The sequence below is a fragment of the Gallus gallus genome, chromosome 6 (assembly GCF_016699485.2).
Source record: "Gallus gallus isolate bGalGal1 chromosome 6, bGalGal1.mat.broiler.GRCg7b, whole genome shotgun sequence".
Taxonomy (NCBI): domain Eukaryota; kingdom Metazoa; phylum Chordata; class Aves; order Galliformes; family Phasianidae; genus Gallus; species Gallus gallus.
In genome coordinates, this window is record NC_052537.1 from 31,450,363 (window position 1) to 31,471,123 (window position 20,761).

The 20,761-nt window shown below is 36.9% G+C and overlaps 1 protein-coding gene across 5 annotated transcripts in view; it reads left to right on the forward strand.

Moving 5' to 3' along the window:
- The window catches only part of WDR11 (WD repeat domain 11), a 35,478-nt gene extending 16,030 nt beyond the window's left edge, over positions 1–19,448 (forward strand). For 4 of the 5 annotated variants that reach the window (XM_004942327.5, XM_421795.8, XM_004942328.5 and 1 more), the window contains exons 12-29: positions 98–204; positions 1,354–1,429; positions 2,271–2,379; positions 2,919–3,043; positions 3,371–3,518; positions 3,993–4,099; positions 4,588–4,702; positions 6,441–6,612; positions 9,339–9,447; positions 10,937–10,999; positions 11,950–12,015; positions 12,741–12,912; positions 13,127–13,222; positions 14,301–14,466; positions 14,706–14,803; positions 15,733–15,878; positions 16,235–16,314; positions 17,263–19,448. In XM_004942327.5, the coding sequence (XP_004942384.2) occupies positions 98–204; positions 1,354–1,429; positions 2,271–2,379; positions 2,919–3,043; positions 3,371–3,518; positions 3,993–4,099; positions 4,588–4,702; positions 6,441–6,612; positions 9,339–9,447; positions 10,937–10,999; positions 11,950–12,015; positions 12,741–12,912; positions 13,127–13,222; positions 14,301–14,466; positions 14,706–14,803; positions 15,733–15,878; positions 16,235–16,314; positions 17,263–17,420 (2,113 nt within the window). In that variant the 3' untranslated portion in view covers positions 17,421–19,448. Of the gene's footprint in view, positions 1–97; positions 205–1,353; positions 1,430–2,270; positions 2,380–2,918; positions 3,044–3,370; positions 3,519–3,992; positions 4,100–4,587; positions 4,703–6,440; positions 6,613–9,338; positions 9,448–10,936; positions 11,000–11,949; positions 12,016–12,740; positions 12,913–13,126; positions 13,223–14,300; positions 14,467–14,705; positions 14,804–15,732; positions 15,879–16,234; positions 16,321–17,262 lie in introns of those variants that run through there. The other variant, XR_005860904.2, reaches the window with a different exon arrangement.
- The last annotated feature ends 1,313 nt before the right edge of the window (positions 19,449–20,761 follow it).

Genomic DNA, 20,761 nt, shown 5'->3' on the forward strand with positions numbered 1-20,761 from the left:
ATCATAGTTGTAAATGCTTAACTTCTTTCTATGCTGTTTCTTCTGTTTGTTTGAGTACTGCAGTTAACGTGCTCCGTGTTCTCTCTTCTGATCGTAGGGGAATAGAATGGATCAGCTTGTCTGGTTTTATTTCCTTTGCCACATCAACACCTAACAACTTAGGGCTGGTAAGGAACGAGCTGCAGCTGGTGGACCTGCCAACAGGTTGGTGTTTCCTGGGACATCTTTACAAGAGGCTGTCAGATTTGCTGAGGAGTCGCAAATAAAAGTTGTTACTACTTTATTTTGTCATGACAATAGAAGAAAAAAAATGAAGAGGAATGTAACTGATTGTGCTCTTCCTTGTGAAAACCACGTGGTGTGTTCCAACCGGTGCTCTACAGCCAGACTTGAAACAATACCTTTGTAGAGATTGTTGTGGCTTGGACTAAAAGCATATGTGTCAGCAGGGTCTTAGGAGCATTCACACAGCATGACTGTTAGTGGTGTAGCTTGTTGACAAAAGGCATGTATTTCCACATGTGTTTTGTCAGAGCCTAAACCCATTGTTACAGGTTGTTCTTCTGGGTTTAATAGTCTGTTGTTTTAGTCTTTGAGTTTCTGTGTGGTATAGCACACTGGTGTTTACAGATAAAGTACATAGATGTGTATGAATGTAAAATTGGTATTGTAGTAATTAAATAATAAAATAGGATTATTCTATAAAGGATTGGATGGGTTAAAAATAAGTAACTTTTAAAGAGATATAGTTGCTAGCAAGCCTAACATATTGTGTTTTCAAACCATTCTGTGAATGCCAAGAACATTTGTGGTTATTATTTACAGAATACCAGGAGGTAAAATCTGAAATGTTAGACAGCACTTCAATAATAACTTTAAATTATTTTTGAGTGTGAAAGCCTGGAGTCATTTAATTTCTAATTGAAGAGCATGAATCTTGCAATGCATGGCTAATTCTCAATTGCTTTATGTAGCATAAAGTGTTTTTTTGTTTTTTTTTTTTTAACTTATGTAAAGGACTCAATTTGTGCATTTCCAGGGTTCTGCTAAAAGAAGCTATCCTTTTAACTGGCAATATTGCTTATTTTTTTCTTGATAATATCTTTTCTTTGTTTGTTTAAATCAAAACAGAAGAGGTGCATCAGTTTCAGTAGTTGTGCTCCAGAAGCAAGTCAGGGATTGTGATACACAGTAGAGTTTACCTTCAGATTTTGAGATACAGTATAACAATGACTGGAGTAATGTCAGCTGTGCAGGTCACTTGGAGATGTTCTAGGTCAGTGTGGTTAAGTGTTTCTCCTTTCTACCCATCACGGAAATTTTTGTGTTCATCCTATCATTATTTTATTCCAGGCAGGAGTGTTCCATTCCGTGGGGAGAGAGGCAATGATGAGCCAGCTATTGAAATGATAAAGGTGTCTCATTTGAAGTAAGTAATTATGACCTTTCTGAAGTTAATAAATTTTACTGTATTGAATGAGGATCCTCATTGCTCAGTAGACATAGCAAGAATATCAGGGAAAAAAAAACCACCAGTCCAGAAAGAATAGGTGAATATGTAACAGCATTGAGAGAAAGCATAATTTAAAGTATTAGAACAAGAAAGTTTAGTTTATTTGAATAGAGATTAATGAAGTTGAGAGGAGTACATAAAGCTACCTGTCTGTATTTTCATGCAACATGTGAAAAGTGGAAGATTGAAAGTGTTTTCCTAAATTAGTTGCACAGATGAAAGATCTGAAGACATGATTGACAAGTGGTTTAGTGTAAGAGGATTTTAAGTTCATTTATCACTGGATTAGGAAGTGCCATGTGTCTGGAGCAGAAAAATAAATCTATCCAGACTGCAGACTTGGTGCATCTTTCTGAATGATTGTGCAGTCATCGACTTGGGATGAGTGTGGCTAAATTAGAGGGGCTGCTGCTTTTTCTGGATTCCTTCCCTTGTCTCCTGTACAGTAACTGAACGGTGCCACCAACCTGACAGAAATACCTAATTCTTTTAGCCTTGAAGGAGGCCTTCAGTTCAAGCTGAGTCTTAAGCACCTGAGCAACTCAAGGAAATCACAAGCTTTCAGTTGGGATTTGAGCCAAATTAATTTACTGTTCTCTGTCTTAGTTTTTGAGTTCTAGTTGTGTGGGTTTTTTTTCCTTCTCAAATCAGCACTTTCTGGAATATGGATGATGTATGGATGTAAATGTATGAAGTAAAATGCTAAATTTAACGTGTAATGATTTCTTTTGATGTAGTAAATTGTTGTGTGTTCCAGGCAGTATCTAGCTGTAGTATTTAAAGACAAACCACTGGAAATCTGGGATGTCAGAACATGCACTCTGCTCAGAGAAATGTCTAAAAACTTTCCTGCAGTGACTGCCCTGGTAAGGAATAGAATCTTCCTTACTGTTTGTTAAATGTAATTTCTTGGGAGCGTGAAAGTCTATGAATGTTTCTGCATCAGAATGGTATTATATCTGTAGTACATATGTAAGTGCTTTCTCTTTTTTTTTTTTTTTTTTCCCATCTGTTACCAAATAGAGGAAGAAAAAAGGAGATACTTGCTAGATACTTGGTCTGACTTTTGGGTGATGAGGGAATGTGTCAGAGGAAGCAGTCTTTGAAACCATTATAATTAACAGGCAGTTCCTCTGTAAGTTCTGGGAGCAAACATAAGTGTTTTTTTTTACAGTAGGGATAGTGAAGCACTGGAACAGGCTGCCCAGAGAGGTGGTGGATGGTCCATCCCTGGAGACATCCAAGTTTGGGCTGAATGGGGCTGTGAGCAGCCTGATCTAGCTAGAGATGTCACATTCATTGCAGTGGATTTGGACCAAGTGATCCTTAAAGGTCCCTTCCAACTCAGGCGGTTCTATAATTCTGTGATTTGTATTTTCTATGTTTCTTAAACAAATTTTTGCAGGAGTGGTCACCTTCTCATAACCTGAAAAGCCTGAGAAAGAAGCAGCTCGCAGCCCGTGAGGCCATGGCCAGGCAGACAGTTGCATCGGATACTGAAGTTAGCAGCGTCGAATCTTCTGTTATCAGGTATTTCTGATTCAGATTTAGTGCTGTGATTTATCAGTTGTTAATTTCCCCGTATGCTGTTGTTCTAAAAACCAGCATATTTTCAAGCTGATTGTTGAGTACATACCAGGCAAAACAACTTTCTGTGCCACACTTTAGCTTTTAGGCATCAATCTCTGATTCACTGCAGAATGAGAAGAACTGTGCCAAATGGAACTAGTTTCTGTTGCAGACCATTAGTTGCATCATTCTTGAAGTTCTTCTTTTGCCCCCTGAACTTTTCCAAGAGTGTATAAATGGGTTAAATGTTGCAATTCTGATTTCTGCCTCATTCTGTTCTTTTTCAAGCTTGTTACAGGAAGCCGAAAGTAAATCTGAGCTGAGTCAGAACATTTCTGCCAGGGAGCACTTTGTGTTTACAGATGCTGATGGGCAGGTCTATCATCTCACAGTAGAAGGAAACTCAGTGAAAGATAGTGCAAGAATTCCTCCCGATGTAAGTTTCAAGCTCTTGTGTAATGTTTAGATACGGTCCCAAAACTATGGAAAAGTTTATGAATGTATTTACAGATTTATTACTTCTGATCTACATGAAATGAAGCTGAGAAAAATCAAGTTGGAGAAACTTCATTTCCTTTTATTCCTTTTTTTAATTCCTACAAATACTAATTGTTTCATTATTGTTTTCTGTTTTAGCATATGCTAGTATTGTGTTTAATAAATGAGGACTGTCACATTGGCATTTCATTGCAACAAGAGATAGAGAGCTGATTTCTGTTGCTTTAAATCCAAAATTTCCCATGAGGATCACTGACACTGAATAGAATTCTTTCAGTTTTTAACTGAGAGGCATTTGTTTTGTTAATTTCATATAATTTTTTTTTTTCAATTAAGTACTAAAGTTTTCATTTTTATGCCTGTTTGGCTGTACTTACTGTAAGATTTTATCCTGCTTCTGAAATATTTCCAGGGAAGTATGGGTAGCATTACATGCATTGCCTGGAAAGGGGATACCCTGGTTCTTGGAGATGTTGATGGAAACTTAAACTTCTGGGATTTGAAAGCCAGAGTATCCAGGTATGAATGCAAGTGATGTCTGGTAAGCTCGTGATAATGAGTGTTAGAATAGAATGGTTTTAGTCCCTCATATTTGCTCTTCACTGTAGGAGGTCATCTCTGGTGTTTGAGGGGAAAAAACAGAAGTATCTTGGAATACAATTTCAGAAAATGCCCACTGCAGTACAATTCTCTACATTTGTTTTCAGATGAATTAACATTTTATCAAATATTTCAAATTAGCTAGATAGCATTCTTATGTTAAATCTGCAGCGGCTTCTCAAAATTTTAAGTAATGTTAAATGCCTGAAACAAACAGCTCCTTTTTGCTTTCATGATATTTTGGATAGCCAGATGTACCTATTGTGTTTATATGGATTGCTTTCCTTCTCACTTCCTTCTCAATCTGTACCGTATCATGATGTGTAATATTCACAGAAAGGATTTAATTACCCACAATGTTAACTATAGCATGATTGATAATAATTCTTGTGCTATGCCATTCTTAGGGGGATTCCTACACACCGAAGCTGGGTGAAAAAGATACGTTTTGCCCCAGGAAAAGGAAATCAAAAACTTATTGCTATGTACAATGATGGAGCAGAAGTTTGGGATTCGAAGGAGGTAAACATTGGTTGTGTTTTGTTATGTGTTTCTTTGCAGAATACACGGATTGCTTCTGAAAATCAGGAAAAGTCAAAGATTAAGTTTTACCTATTCATGATATCTGCTGACAGTTGTGTAATAAAATTGTATGGCTTTTCTCAGAGGGTTTTTAGTTCCTGTAAACAATTTTTAAGCTGTCATCAGCTGAGAAGTACCTTTCATTCGTAAGCTGACAACATCTCTGAGATGTTCTTTGTTATTCTCTTGTAACGTTTTTGAGGCAGACATTCAAGATTTATGGGGAAGGTCTCAATTTCAGAATTTTAATCTTTGGACAATAGAGTATCATTACTAAAGATTTCCTACCTTCTGTGCATATTAAAGGATACGTATTCTTCAGTGCATGGATTTGATTTGTTGGGGAATACCAGAAAGGCAGGCAAGCAGTTAATTAACATTGTCTAGCTTCTCATCTTATTCCAAAATTCTATACTAAAGAAGAAAGGTTCAGGAATCTTCTTGAGTTCTCTTCTTAGGTCTAGTGGGGGATTACAGTTACCATGGGGAAGGAAGCATAATTAAACATTTTAACTTACTCCCCTGGGGTAAGTTTAGGGTGTTGAACAAGAATCTTAATTTTTTTTCCATTGACTTTGTAGCGAGCAGAAGTTCTTAATTGAGACTGAATTTGAGCAAAAGGAAAGTCTCCACTGATAATTAGAGTTGGCCAGCAGGATATGATCAACAACTGAATGATATGGGTAGAGTCAAATATTAATTAACCCACGAGTCTCCTCTTCAAGACCGTTTGAAAACTTTTGATGCAGTGGAATATTCCTCCAGTAGGTTTACTCCTCATTTCTCAGGACAAGAGAAGGAGTTTCCTACGTGAAAGCATTTAAGATGTATTCAGAGTTTCAGCTGAAATTGTTCCAGAATATCAGTAGAAGTAGTTTTACAGTTCTGTCCTTAGAACTTCACTTTTGCCTACAACCAATTAACCAATATTTCCACATTTCTTTCTTAATTCCCTCAGTGGTAACAGTACTCATGCTCTAGAGTGGTTAAGAGCAATGTGGCATACAACTCCATGTTTACTCTAAAATAAATGAAGGGAAACAGCAGAATGCTGATTGCAGTGGAGTCTTTGTTAATATTTCCTTATATTTGCAATTGTAATGTTCAGTGGTATTACAGAAGGGTTGCCAAATGTCTGACTACTGATCAGTGCTTAAAAACATAGTTCAGTGGTTAAAAATGTATCTCAGGTGTTGTGGGGTTTTTTTGGTGAACATCTAATCATCATATTCCCATAATACTATGTCAAAATTATGTTTAAATGTATTTCTAGGCAAGTTCAATATTTATCAAGAAAGTTCATGAAAGAGCATGAGTTAATCTAGCATAAAGGCATCAAAGCAGAAGCAAAGGATTGGAGCTGACAGAGGATTTCCCCAGTCTGCCATGGAAATTTTATTATGGGAAAGATAACAAAAGGGGAGTTATGCAGTTGTGCTCAAAGAGAATTTTTTCTTAGTTATTGATTAAGGGAAAAATATTGGTTTGAGGCAACTAAGTGCCTTACTTAAAGATTTGAGCATTTCCAACTCTCCAGAGGAAACCAGGATTGAAATGATTTACGACTGGCTTCACATTTTATTGCAAATCTTGTGGCATGCCTCATGGGCGTGAGACAGAGTCTTACACTGTGTGATGGAGATCCTACTAAAAGTGAAAAATACCTCAACTTTTCAAGGTACAGATGGTGAGCAGTTTAAGAAGTGGAAGAAATGTGAATTACCGAATCCTGGATGTAGACTGGTGCACTTCAGACAAAGTGATCCTGGCATCGGATGATGGGTGCATTAGAGTTCTGGAGATGTCCATGAAACCATCGTGTATTAGAATGGATGAACAAGATTTATTAGGTATGTTGATTTCTATTTTGCTATTCACTGCTGGATATTTCATTTTGAAAGAGAACACTAAAAATGTTCAACAACTTCAGTAGAAAATAGAATTGTCCTATGTGGATGATTAGGTATCCCTGTACTGTTTTTCACAGTTGCAACTAAAATGAACCAAACTATGCAGATAAATGGTAAACACAGAAAAATTTGAGTTAGAAAATACTGTTTTTAAATTAAGAATCAGTTGAGTGCAGTGAGTTGCTGTCCAAAATGAGCAGTGCCTTGTGTAGATTGCTGCTGTACTTGATAAATATATATTTTTTGAATCTGTGTCGATTTTCATCCAAAAAAGCAAATTGAATCTGGTAAATAATCAGTTCAATCACGCATTTTGTTTGTAAAGACATATAAGTGATATTGCCTAAAAGATTCCTTCACGTGCACGGTTCTGTTATTGATCTGGGACACTCCAAATGAAAATTAAAACCAAGTCCTTGTCATGATTTAGTACATTACAGTTCCTTTCTGGTAAGCTGCTGACAACCCAGTAACTCAGGAACCTTGCTGGACTGACAGTTCTGTCAGCTGACATCCTTTGCTCTTCTTATGACAGACCACACTGGCAGTTGTAACAGGGTTGTATTCGTGCTTGAGTACATTTGCACAGAATCTTCATGTGAATAATACGTACTACTTCCTTTTGCTTCATATTAAGTTTCTTCACCTGGAGGCTTAAAAGTATCAGTGTTGTTTTGTAAGCTGGCAACCATTTAGGTTACTTTGATTAAAATAAACTCTTTGTATTTCAGCTGTCAAACAAGCAATTTGCTCTAATGGCACGTTGTTTCTTGGACATCAAAAATCAATTCTCTTTAATCTCGCTGTTGCAAGGCATTTAGCCTTCTTTTCTTCTTAGTAGAAAAACAAAATCCTTAGAAGTTCATATATTGCAAGACTTACAACATCCTGCCTGCTGGCAACTGCTTAATGCAGGTAGATGTTCTTCAATTTCATATATCAAAAAATGTTTTCTAATTGGAAAAAAAAAAAATTTCAAAGAAATTCTTCTGGGTTTTGAAATCCAATTTACCAGGGAAGGTTGTTTCCCAGTGTAAAGCATGGCTTAAAGTACAGCTGAATGGTAAGTTTTGGTCACATATCACAGGAGAATGATGTGCATTTGACCTCCTGAGGACTTTTTTCAAGGTGAGGCCAGTCTGCTGTGCTGGGAGTCACACATCTGTACTTGCACAGGAGCATCCTCAAAGGAGAAGGAGATTGAATCACAAGAGTCAGTTTTACCAAGAAGCATTACCAATAGCAAACTGATTAACATAAAAATATTCATGGGTAAATAAATCTTCGGTATAGTTATCTGAGTCCCACTCTTTACAAGGCAGCTATGCAGAAAGATTTTATTTCCTGATGCTCACAGTGCCCTATAGAAAAGGAGTGTGAGTATGGCCTATTGTCTGTGATCTTGAGCCCAGAACAAAAGACTGGGAGTTATGAAGAGGCTTTTCATAATATTTTGGAGGTCTTAAGAAGCTCTCTCTCATTAGAGAAAGACAGGATAGATTGTGAGGGCTTTCATTAACCACCTTCACCTTCTCTATTTTTACTGTTTCACTTGTAGCCCAGGCCCATCTGCACAGGTTCCCTAGAGCTTTCAAATCAGCAAATAATTAAAATGACTCATTATTGAACTTCTGAGGAACGTGAGGAGTTCTTTCCTTTTTTTCTGCTGTTATAAATAACTGCTTTTGTTGTGATTTTTTTTTTTGTCAGTCCTGCCTTGACTCATTAATCTCCTTAAAGCCAATAGATTCTGATTATGATACTCATAAACAAAAATAGCGATGTGGGAAATTATGGTGTGGAGTGTGAGGGGGAAAAACATCATTTATCACAGCCATTTTTTTTTTAAATCAAATGAATGTTCTGCAATATTGAACTGTAAAAATTAATGTTTAAAACCAAGCACACGGACATGAGGATATGCCAGGACTAGGGTTGCCTTCCTCTATGCTGTTACCATCTTTTAATTATAAAAACACATTTACAGGATTCGTACATCATTCAGTGCACGCAGAGTACTGGAATTTCTGAATATTTATTTAATAATGTAACTGGTTGATATCTGGTTTACCCATAAGTCACTGGGTATCATTTACTGCATATCATCCAAACCTTATCCTGAATATAGAGTCTCTGACCTCTCTATTTGCATAACACAGGTAGTGCTATAATTTTCATCTTTTTTCTTCGCAAATATAAGCAGGTATTTAACTTCACGACATCCCTTTGGGGTGATGGGTATTAACCTACATAGTATGTTGCAGAAGCTCTGATTGCAATTTGAAAGTAAAATGCACGTTACGGTGCATTTGGTATAGCTGTACTTACTTTCAAGCATGCCCTTGTGGCAGCAGTAATTGTTATATATGGCTTTGCTCAATGTTAGTATGTCGTGTTCCTGAAGTCTATAACTAAACTCAGTATGGGATGTCCTGGAATTCTCATCTGAACGTGGTTGATAACCTGGTGCCTTCTACAAAATGCTGTTGCCTAAATGTAACAATAGGCTTTTATCTCCAGTAATACATGCTGTATATATATATATGACTGTGTGACTTATGATTCTCTTCTGGTGCTTACAAGCAAGGTGGTACATTTAATGGTTTACAGAACAGAGTGTTATTGCACTTTGCCATTCAACAATGAATCTTTTCTGTTTGTTTCAGAACCTGCGTGGTGTCCCTATCTACTTGTTCCAAGGGCTTCTTTAGCTTTAAAAGCATTCTTGTTGCATCAGCCATGGAATGAAAAATATTCTCTGGATGTTATGACCATGTAAGGTGGTGGTTTTTTGAATTCTACTTGTGTATCTTTTATCGGTATTCTTGTGCAAATAACTCAGCAAACCTTCCTCACTCTTTGGGACAGTCAGAAAGATAATAGCATCACTTGGAAAGTAATAAGTAGGTAAGGCTTTAAGGTCAAGCATTGTGTTTCCTTGACTTTCAGTAGCCTGTAGCTACTGAAAAAGGATGTCTGCTTTAAGGTACTGCTGATGATTTGTTATTTACAGGTTATATTACTTCAGAAATCATCAGTGTGTTCTCTTTGTGCAAGAAGTTAAGGACCAACATCTGATTGTTGTTAAGTTAAAGTGTAAGTGAAGGTGTCCTAAGTGATGTCTAAAAGACATGTAGTTACTTTTAGTGAGCTATATTTCACACCATAGGGGGAACACCTTTCTTTAGCCTGTATTGCTTTTGTTTGCTGTTGGTGAACACTGACCCATAAAAAAAAAATTGTAAATGCATAAGTGCATGCTCAAAAGATACTGCAGTACACAATCAGCAGCATATAAGAATTGTGCTCAAAGGTAATAAACACATAAACTTACAGTATTCTCTGATTTGATACGAATAACTATGAAGCACATACAACACAGCTTCTTGACAATAAGGGAGCAGTAGGTCATGGGATAAAAGATAAAAGAAGAAAGAGGAGTCAGTCTTAGAAAATTTTCCGTAAAAGGATACATGGAAATTCATAATTCCAATGCTGCAATGAGGATGAGGTTATTATTAGAAGAACTTAGCAGTTGCAGATGCTTAGGGAACACCTATTTTGTACAATGAATAAGGCAGAGGGATAAGGATTGAAGATTAGACTGCAAACAGGGAAGAAAAAACAGGGGACACGAAGTTTAACATGTAAGAAAGAGTTCCATTACCAGAATGTAACTGCTAAGCTTTCAGTATTGAAATACAGAATCATAGAATGGCTTGGGTTGGATGGTCCCCAAGGATCATCAAGTTCCAACTCCCCTGTCACAGGCAGGGCCACCAACCTGCAGATCTTCTAGACCAGGCTGCCCAGGGCTCCATCCAACCTGGTCTTGAATGCTTCCAGGGATGGGGCATCCGCAGCCTCAGCACCTCACCACTCTCTCTGTGAAGAACTTCCCTCTGACATCTAATCTAAACCTTCCTTCTCTCGGAAGGAGTGTAAGAGAGGAAAATAATTTAATAGTGGGGTTGGTGTTGGCATTTTCATTAATTTCAAGTGTAAAAAAAAAGAGAGGGAAAAGAAAGATCGGTTGTTCTGACTCTGAGGTTGAGTGAGATCAGACAGTCTTTGATGACTGTCATGAAATTAGTGTCCAGACAAAAATCTTGCAGGAATGAGATTATACTTCTAATCTCTTTAGAAGTGTACTAGATTGGTTTCATATATCCATGTATGCTCTTGTATTGCTATTAGTAAAAAAGACACTTCCTTTGCAGATAATGTGTCATCTTGGTAATGGACTTTTTTTTTTTTAATGCAGTGATTATCCAGAGGATGAAAACATCAAAAATCTGATTCAAGAGCAGCTGAATTCACTGTCAAAGTAAGAGTTTTCCCATTAATGTTTTATTAAGGTAATGAGTTCAGAGAAAGGGGAGAAAAAAAGAAAAAGAAAAAAAAATAATATTCTCTCATTAAAGAGTAAACCATAATACAAAACAATTCTTTTTTTATATAGGCAAACTCTCTCAAAGTAGTTGCTTAAATATTGGCCTAACAGTCAAAATGTGTTGTTCTGCCCACATAAAGTCTGATGGAAATCAGTACTGAATGTTTAACGCAGTAGTTGTGACTGCCAACAAAAGAATTAAAGGTACTGATTAGAATGAGCGTGCAATTTGTAATTGGCTCATGACATGCTGTAGTCTGTTAGTCTATACTGCTTCTCCAAGGTTTGTTGAGATATTTAAGCTCTCAGAAGGAAAAGAAAAACACTTGTAAAAAATATTCTACTGGAGATGGACTTCCAGCATGCAAAGAAAACGGGTTTTTGGCATTCTGCTTGAACTATGACAGTTAGGTTGGAAGCTTTTCCATTTTCCCCTTTCTTTCATTTAATAGGATGTAAAAAAAAAAAAAAAAAAAAAAAGCAACTTAGAATATTTTTAGTCACTTTGAAAAGTATATAAAAGCTCTCACTTCATGCTCTGTGTAATTATGTAATTATTTGTAATTGAATTAATTTTGTAATTTGTAGAATCAGTGCAGACTGAATTGCAGCATTGTATACACCCTTGTGGTTGTTTCCTTTGTTGCAAGAATAAGGTGTTCTTGACACTCGTTGGTATTAAACAGGTAGAGTAATTTGCTCATTGTGATTATTACATGTCATTAATTGCTTGTTTCAATTACTTTGCATTTTTTTCACCTCAGAAAATAAATGGTATATTTTTGGTTTTGATTTTTTTTTATTATTTGTTAGATAATATATGCTAACAAAAATCTTGCACAGCATTTTATAGATTTCTTATGGGTTTCTTTCTCCTTTTGCAGTGACATCAAGAAACTTCTGCTTGATCCGGAGTTCACTCTTTTGCAGAGATGTCTCCTAATTGCCAGGTAGCAGATATTCAGAGAACTGTATGAAACATATCAGGATAAAATCCTTATTCACTCAATGCATATGAATGTATTAAAATTTAAGGTGCCAGCTAATTCTGTATTAGCACAGTGCAGCTGCTGAACTACTTTGCTGTGCATCTATTAGAGTGTTTTCAGACTGAAAGTGAAAATGTTACATAGCTGAGAGAGTTCTGTTTGCTTATTGCATGTACAGATCCTCCTTCAGTCTTCTTGATGCTTTCATAAATGCATTTCTGCTGTAATGTATTGAACATAACACCTGTACAGCACTCCAAGGCCATAATTGAGGACTATAAAACATAGAATAGATGGTGTAAGCAGGGGAGGGCCTATAGTAATTTCATTTCATTTATTTATTTATTTTGCTCTGTATCTATTTGTATCCAGAGATGTATTTTCAAACAATTCTTAGCAGTTTTCTTTGAGTTTGTAAACAATGTTGTTGATTAAGTGTAAAATAATAGTTTCAGAAGTCCACCACTTACAAGCTGAACATTGGAGGAGTTTATTTGCTGTTGTGAAAGTCTTTTGGCCAACCTCTTACCTATCTTTCTGAATCTTTTCTTGTAGTTTGTCCCATTGATAATGCAAAATTGTGCCCACAATAATGCAACTTCTTTATAAAAGGACATGTTAAATGTATAATATTTCTATCTTAAAAAATACCGTCTTGTTTCTCATGCTAAATTCTGTTTTCTCAGACTGTATGGGGATGAGTCTGAACTTCATTTCTGGACCATTGCTGCCCACTATTTGCACAGTTTATCCCAGGAAAAGCCTGCAAAACCAGCAGATGCAGTTATCCTTCAAGAACAGCTGGTGAATCCATTGGATATATGCTATGACATACTGTGTGAAAATCATTACTTTCAGGTATTCCAAGGAATTACAAATCATGCAGAGAAAAGCCCTAAGATGTATATTTAACTTCTATTGTAAGCACACAATTGTGAATTAAGTCATTCCCTGTTATTTAAATGGGAGTTTTTAGAATTCCCTAAGTATTTCCTAGTTTTTTTCTTTTTTTAATTGCTTGCTTCTCTCTCTTCTCTGAGTCTTACATCGTTAATAATTCTTCTTCATGCAGAAATTTCAGCTCGAAAGGGTAAATCTCCAGGAGGTGAAGAGATCAACATATGATCATACCAGGAAATGTGCTGACCAGCTTCTTCTCTTGGGCCAGGTTTGTGGGTAGTATTTGAATTCTGTGTCCTTCTCTCTCTGTTTCATATTTTTACCCTATTCATCTAATGTCTGTTCTATCTCATGCTGTTTCATTCCATTACATACTTTTTGCTATCTTAATGTGTTGTTATGCTGTAGCCTCCACGTAACTGCGTGGTATATTGTAATGCGTGTATCATTTTCATGGGTACCTTATAAAAACCTTTCCTTGTATTCATGGGACTAAAAAAGAAAAATTACATTTTGAATTATCCAAAAGTTTAAATAACACAGTATCTTTGGTCTAATTCAGTCTGCACATAGTACTCTCATTATGGGTAACAATAGGCATGTCTAAGCTTTCACTGCGGTGTCTCCAACCTGGTGGGTCTGTACTGAGCAGTGAAACACTGTAGAGAGCTGCTTACTGAGCCCCTGATATGAATAATTTGAATCTAAATGACTTCTGTACCACTGTGTGTTTGAGCATGGCAGCAACTATATGTAAAAATTGCAGGAATATTACCTCATTATAATGAAGTGGCAGTGGTGGTCCACCTGTGGTGGTTCATTCCATTCAGAAGCGGGTGTGTGTAGTTGGTGTATGAGCCTCCCTGGTTCAGCTCTTGAGCAGCTAGAGTAGATGGCTGTCTACTTACTTGAGGTGCCTAACATTTAAACAGATTAATTCCTCCTTTGTTTCAAAATACCAGCTATTAAATCAGCCCTTCAGCTCCTGGTTTCTATGTCTCTACAATTATATTTCCCCTCTGCTTATTTTCAGTGCTTCTGTTCCTTTTATAACTTTGCTCAGATTCAAGGAAATAAATGTTCTCACTTAAACTTTTCTTTTGCCCTAGTAGAACTCTTAGGCTGTGGTTAAGCATTATATGCATGATGAATGCTATCCTAGGGTTGCTGTACTGAAATAAAGTTACAACCATTACTATCCTGCTACATATCTCTGTAGTTGCTTTTGAATAACTTTCATTGTTGTTTGTTCCATGTCATAAAAAGAAGGAAAAAATAAATAAATAAAGACTTCAGTTTGAGAGTGAATGAGTTAAAGTCAAAGCTGTATGTTTTTCTCTTGTCAGACTGACAGAGCAGTACAGCTGCTGTTAGAAACAAGTTCAGAGAATGCACATTACTACTGTGATTCACTCAAAGCTTGCTTGGTAACAACTGTCACATCATCGGGTCCATCTCAAAGCACCATCAAGCTGGTAGCAACCAACATGATTGCTAACGGAAAGCTCTCAGGTAAAATGGGACTTGAATTTTCTGTTAGCTTATAAATTAGCAATTCTGATTGTTATTAATGCTTGTAATGCCACAGGGAGTGGAATGAGTCCTTTTGTACAGCATATGTAAAATGAAGGAATGCTAGGAAGGAGGTACACTTAATAGAGATCCTTTTTTCTGGTGGTGAATGATGTGCTCACAGATGTACAGTAACACTTTTTTTCCCTTATTATATATTCTAATTTCTTATTTTCCAGAGGGTGTTCAGTTGCTGTGTCTGATAGATAAGGCTGCTGATGCTTGTCGCTACTTGCAGACTTATGGTGAATGGAATCGTGCAGCATGGCTTGCAAAGGTGTGCAGTTTCTCTGCTTTCACTGTCCTAACATGAATGACCTACATAGGTATGAAGGACAGTGATAGAATTAAGATCTCCAAAGTTAAAAAGCTGAAGGATCAATCTGAAAATAATATCCATTCTTTCCATGTTTTAAGCTATAAGAAGCCAGTCTGTTTAGCTAGCACTCACAGGTCCTTCAGTCTTTTGACTGCAGAGGTCTGCCCTGGTCATCCAAATGACAAGATTGGGCCCAAAAAATAGTTGGAATGCTGAGTTTTCTAACTTCAATTTATGAAATTGTGCAGTCATAACAACAGAGAATTCGTTGTGAACTGCAGAAACCCATTCCTGAAAGTGGATAAATAATTAGGCAATGATTCAGTGCAGAGCTCCATGTAGCATTTGTGCTGATTTTAATATTAGCACCAAGCACATTAGCACCAACTTTGGTTTCAGTATGTACACATTATAAAATCATATACCTGTAAAAGTACCTAGACATAGCATTAATACTCTGTATTAAACTGTGTAAGAAACAAGAGTCACTGAGGATTATATTTGAGTGAGTCTGTTTCTCCTGCAGAAAGTATGGAAAAAGACTTTCTCAGATTTTCTAAATGGATCGTTCTCTCTCTTAAGAAGAAATAAAGATGAATTGTCCTTCAGTCTTCAGTAAGGAATAAAGATTCCCAGCTTCTTTAGTAAAGTCTTAATTAAAAAAATACAAGAAGTGAAGCACATTTAAATATCGAGTGACCTGAGTGGACTTCTGATATATCTGTGTAATTCTTTTTTTCTTTATTGTATTTGCTCAAAGGATTAGGACACTTTCTGAAATAAAATTGGTAATTTGAGATGCTTTTCCTCCTGCCCAAAGGACTGGAAGAAGTGGAAGAAAGCTCTGCTCAGTTAGAATTCATAATGATTTTTTCCATCTCCCGAAGGTTCGCTTGAACTCGGAGGAGTGTGCTGATGTGTTAAAGCGTTGGGTGGATCACCTTTGCTCTCCCCAAATCAACCAGAAGTCCAAAGCCATTCTTGTCCTCTTGTCACTTGGATGCTTTACAAAAGTTGCAGAGATGTTGCACAGGTAAAACTGAAAGAGTGTCATCTGCGTTTTATGAACACAGAAGCTCAGAAGTCAAGGGGGAAGGAGAGGGCCCACAATTTGCTTTTAGACATTTGTTTCTATTTCAGTGTGTGTGTGTGTGTGTGTGATGTGAGAGTATGAATATATGCCATGGTGGCAGCTCAGTGGTGATGCTATTTAACCCTGGTGATGTCCAGAAGCTCGGTACAGCTCTCAGTGCAGATGAGATCTGCCACTCCAGAGCTACATGCACTTAGAAAGTCTGCAGGTGTTCTGATGCAATGTTGAATATTTTTCTGTTTTCCTGTCCTAACAAATAATTCCTTCTCCCCCCCTCCCTCCCCCTTGTTTTGCAGTATGAGATACTTTGATAGAGCAGCTTTATTTGTTGAAGCTTGTCTGAAGTATGGGGCATTTGAAGTCAATGATGATACAAATATCCTTTATTGTGTAATCCTGTCTTTGCATCTGTGTTACTTATTTACAGTCTTGTGTGAGTCAGCGTTAGGTTTACCAGCCTGCACAGGAACAGAAGATTCTGCTTTTGTTTTCCAGGATGTGTGCTTGAAGGAGGTGTGAGGAAATAACTATAGAGGAATCATTTGCATAGATACATAAAACCTCCTTCTCCTGATGCTCTGTGAGGTCAGTGGCACTGGGAAACAAATAAAAAGTGAAAAATAGAAGTACAGATGATAAAATGTTCTTTACAGAACTCAGAAGTTGTTACTTCAGACTATATGGTGAGGTCAGTGGTTTGACAACCCTGTACTGACAACCATACTGCTACTGACTGAAATCCTGTGTGAAGGTTTCAGTTCTGGGAAGGTGAAAACAAGTGAAGTTTTAAAGGTCAGGATTCAGGGTGGTCTTAAAAGGTAACTAAAGTGTTCTGCATTACAGTCTGCCCTTCTTGTCTGATCTTCTTGAACTCTGAACATTTGTCCTAACACTTTTATTTAGGTGTATGCAGTAAATTATAATGCACATATAAATAACACTTGACTGTCATCACTGATAAAAAGCTTGTAAATTAAAAAAACCACTATCCCATTATGGGAAGTAATGTCAGACACATCAAACTGGTGACCACGTGATCTACCAGTTTCTTTCACAAGTTTTGATGTGATATTACTGTATATGCTTCTGCTTATCTGGAATTTGTCTGCTTTATCTTATACCACTTCATGTATTGCCTGATAAATGGTAATATGCATTCAGTAGTAGAATTTAAAGCAGCATTTTTTTCTGTTTTTTGGTTTAGAACATTTAGCAGCAATGTTCAGCATTTTCAGCTTGGGAGGGCTAAGGAGTGAGTTTAGAAAATGGGTTCTCATATTTTCATTTTGCTTTTCATGTGTGTCTTCCTTAATGCTTCGTTTACATAAACTGATCCATGCTGTCTATGCAGATTATGCCAGGGGCCTGAAGCTCCTGGGCTTCAGGCAAGGAGCTATTTTCTTTGCCTCAAAAGCAGGAGAAGCTGGTAAAGATTTATTGGTTGAGCTCAAACAGCCTAAAGGGGAAGCGACAGAAGAGTAACGGTTCTATATTTACTGCTAAGAGTTTTTCTATCAAACTGGATTGTCCATCAGATTGATATTCCACTGTGCGAAATGCGTTTTCTCTTGAATCACTGTAACAGCTCATGTGTGATTTGAGCAAATAATGTTAAACGTGTGAGGAGGCAAATTTAAGAACTATCTTATTTATTCTTAAGTTGTCTCTTCGTTTTCAAGAGAGAAGGAAAAAAGGCTATGATAAAATTATACACAAATATTTTCAACTTTTTCAACTGTAGCAGAAATCAAACTTAACAAAATGCTGAAAGCATTCTATAGCTGTGTAAGAGCCTACTCTATTTACTTCCAAAAATCAAATCTTTATAGTTCTTCACTACTGTTGTATTTATATGTATAAATGATTCAGTCTGTACTATAAAAATATGAATTTATGTAAAGAATAAATACAGATCCCAAAACACACACAGATCATTCCTGGAAAGTTATGTTTTCTCAAATCCATTTTTTCTCTTTAAAATCACTGTTATTTTACATGAGTTCCCTTTATTGTCTTTCTCATACCAGGCTGGAATGGAATCTTTAACAGATTGATTTACAAAAGATTCTTAGCATTCCAGAAACCCATGACATGTCTTCTTTTTCATTTAAGATATTGTTATATTTGGTGTTATTCTTAATTGAGCGCTGCCTGCACACCCTGGGGACTAAATTCTGCCTTGTCTTGACTGTTTAATGGGATCAAAGGATGGGAAAATAATCCTACCTCAAAAAGCAGTAAGGTGGGCTCCTACAGAACGTTCAGAAGGACGCCAATGCTCTCTCCACAGTTACTATTTTGTATTTCAATATGTCAATATGTCTTGAATTAAGAGGTGGAAAAAACATTGGATGTAGCAAAAAATGCTTTTTTTTTCCCATGACTTTTTATGATAACGCATCTTGTGGTCCATATACTTAAGGATGCTACTGACAGCATCTCTCTTCATTTTTGTGCCAGTATTTCAGCAGGATCAAAACAGCTTCCCACAGTATTTTAGTGTTGATGTGTTTGTTTTCATTATTGTTCCTCACCTTAGAAGTATCTTTTCTATTTATTACTGTTTGACTGAAAGATTTTGCAACTGAAGAGTGGATGCGAATGTTAGACTGCATTTGCCAATGGAAGACTGTGGCATGTGAAAATAAGTCTTGGCTGAAAAGGTTAATTATTTAAAGGAAGTTGTTGGAGCTGCTGAAGTTCAATATGCAGCAGTGAGAAGAATCATATCATGTAAGAAGTTTCCCATCTGAATGTAATTCATGACTTTACCACTTAAAGTAATTGTGTCTTTGATTCTTCTTATGCTTGAAGATTTGTAAATGCGTATTCTGCCTTCCTTCCTAGAGGAGCATTGGCTTCATTACCTCTCTTCAACTCTGTAAACCTTTTAATTAAAATCTAGCATAGCATTTCTGAGAACACACAGAAGGTTCGAATTTTCAATAATAATGGTTTTTTATACAAACTGAAAATGTTTCGTTGCTCTAAAAGTGAATGTTTTACGTAGATAAGATAATGTATCTTACGTAGATTCTCCCATGTCTTGTATACATCATTAAAGGTGTTCAGTGTCTTACAAATGATACATACGTACTTGGAAAAATTAGTATACACTGAAATTTGCCTTAAGTATTAGCTGGTGAGCAACAAAGTTAAGCAAAATTAAATGTCATTATCAGTGGGCTAAATTCAGGCTGGCATCGACTACAACAGCACTCCTGAGTTCCTTTGCTTGATTTCAGTAGCAGTACTGTGGGACAGGGACACCAGAGACTTAATGTAAGCACACTCAGACTTTGGCAGATGACACAGAAAGGTTTGTCGTTGGGTCTCTGGCAAAAGCCTTTTGATACTGAATGTTTCTATATGCTTTCAAGTGTGAAGGTGCAGAATACCACATGCTATTCCCTAATGAAACTTTTATGATGAAAATACGGTGTAGAAGTGATTTAAAAGTTTCTTTAGATAGAAGTGCAATCACAGTAATAAAAGAAAAAACTTTCTAAATCTGTGTGTCTTTATTTAATGCAAAAACGTCATCTGTTGCAGTTGGATTGAATGCTGATGGTGTAATTGTTATTTTGCCTTCTGGTCTGGAACGGTGCTCATGGCTGCTTTTAGAGGGGGAAGTGATGACCCTTCATATGTATTAGTCATTAATACACATCCGTACTATGTATTGGTTCAGTGGAAAAAAAATGTGTATCCGTAGATCTGAGCAGTGTGTTAAGATTCTCCAGTTGGATGATAGCGATTCATTTGTATCTGAATTTTGGCTTCTTGAAACTGAGTTGTTGAGTTTCTCCTTACAGCTGAAACTATAAGTCCCAGCCATGCTGTTCTTTGATGATCTCTGCTGGTGTTGGTGGAAGGCAGTGATTTCAAACAGAATTAAAAAGGAAACTGCTGAGTTAGAAAGTGTTGGCATGCAGCATGGCTTGCTGAACGTGGCACATCAACTGTTGGGTGAATCTGCAGCACAGGCAGCAGTGAAAAGAGGTACCTAACATTTCTGTACTGAGTCTGAAAATCAGATGAGAAAGGTAACTAAGCTTACATTGGTTGTGCTTAGGTGTCTGAGTGGTCAGAGACGTGGGTTGATGGTTGGACTTGTTGATCTGAGTGACCTTTCCAACCTTAATGATTCTATGAAACTTAAAAACATGCTTTGTTTTTCTTCTTTGCTCTGTTAATGCAGCATCATTTGGTGGGGAACCTGATTTCAGGTAACACCGTGGCAGTTGTAGTGCTTCCGTTGATCCACTTATGACTTTCTGATAACGTGTGACAATAAGACTGCTCTTCACGTGTATGAGAAGATTTCTCTTGTGTTTACCCTGAGCCATTTTAACAGACACACAGCTTTTAATAGAATATCTAATTGACCTTTACAGTGGATTGTTCTTGACTTTCCAGAATGGTAAGATCTGAAATTGGTTTTGTTTTTGAAGCAGGATGGAAGATTTGAATACAGTGAAGTTGTTTTCTTGGGTCGCGTGCACAACTCTGTTGTTTTCAAGCTCATCTTTCCTAATAGGTGAGCAGATGTTGGCAAAACAGAAAATGAGGCTTCGCTGTCCACCTGCAAAGAACTGTCCTTTGTTGTGACTGCTTCGAGTGTCAGAGCTGCAGTGCAAAATTGGCCAGAAGGGGTGGGATCTTTGTATTTATTTAAGGAGGAACAAAAATACAAGATTTACCCTTTCTAAATGCCTTGCTTCTGACTAGCATTCATTATAGGCAGTGAATGGAGAGATCCTGCAAAAGTACACCCTTCCCTTCCGTTTTTCCCTTCCCTTTTTCCCTTCCCTTTTTCCCCT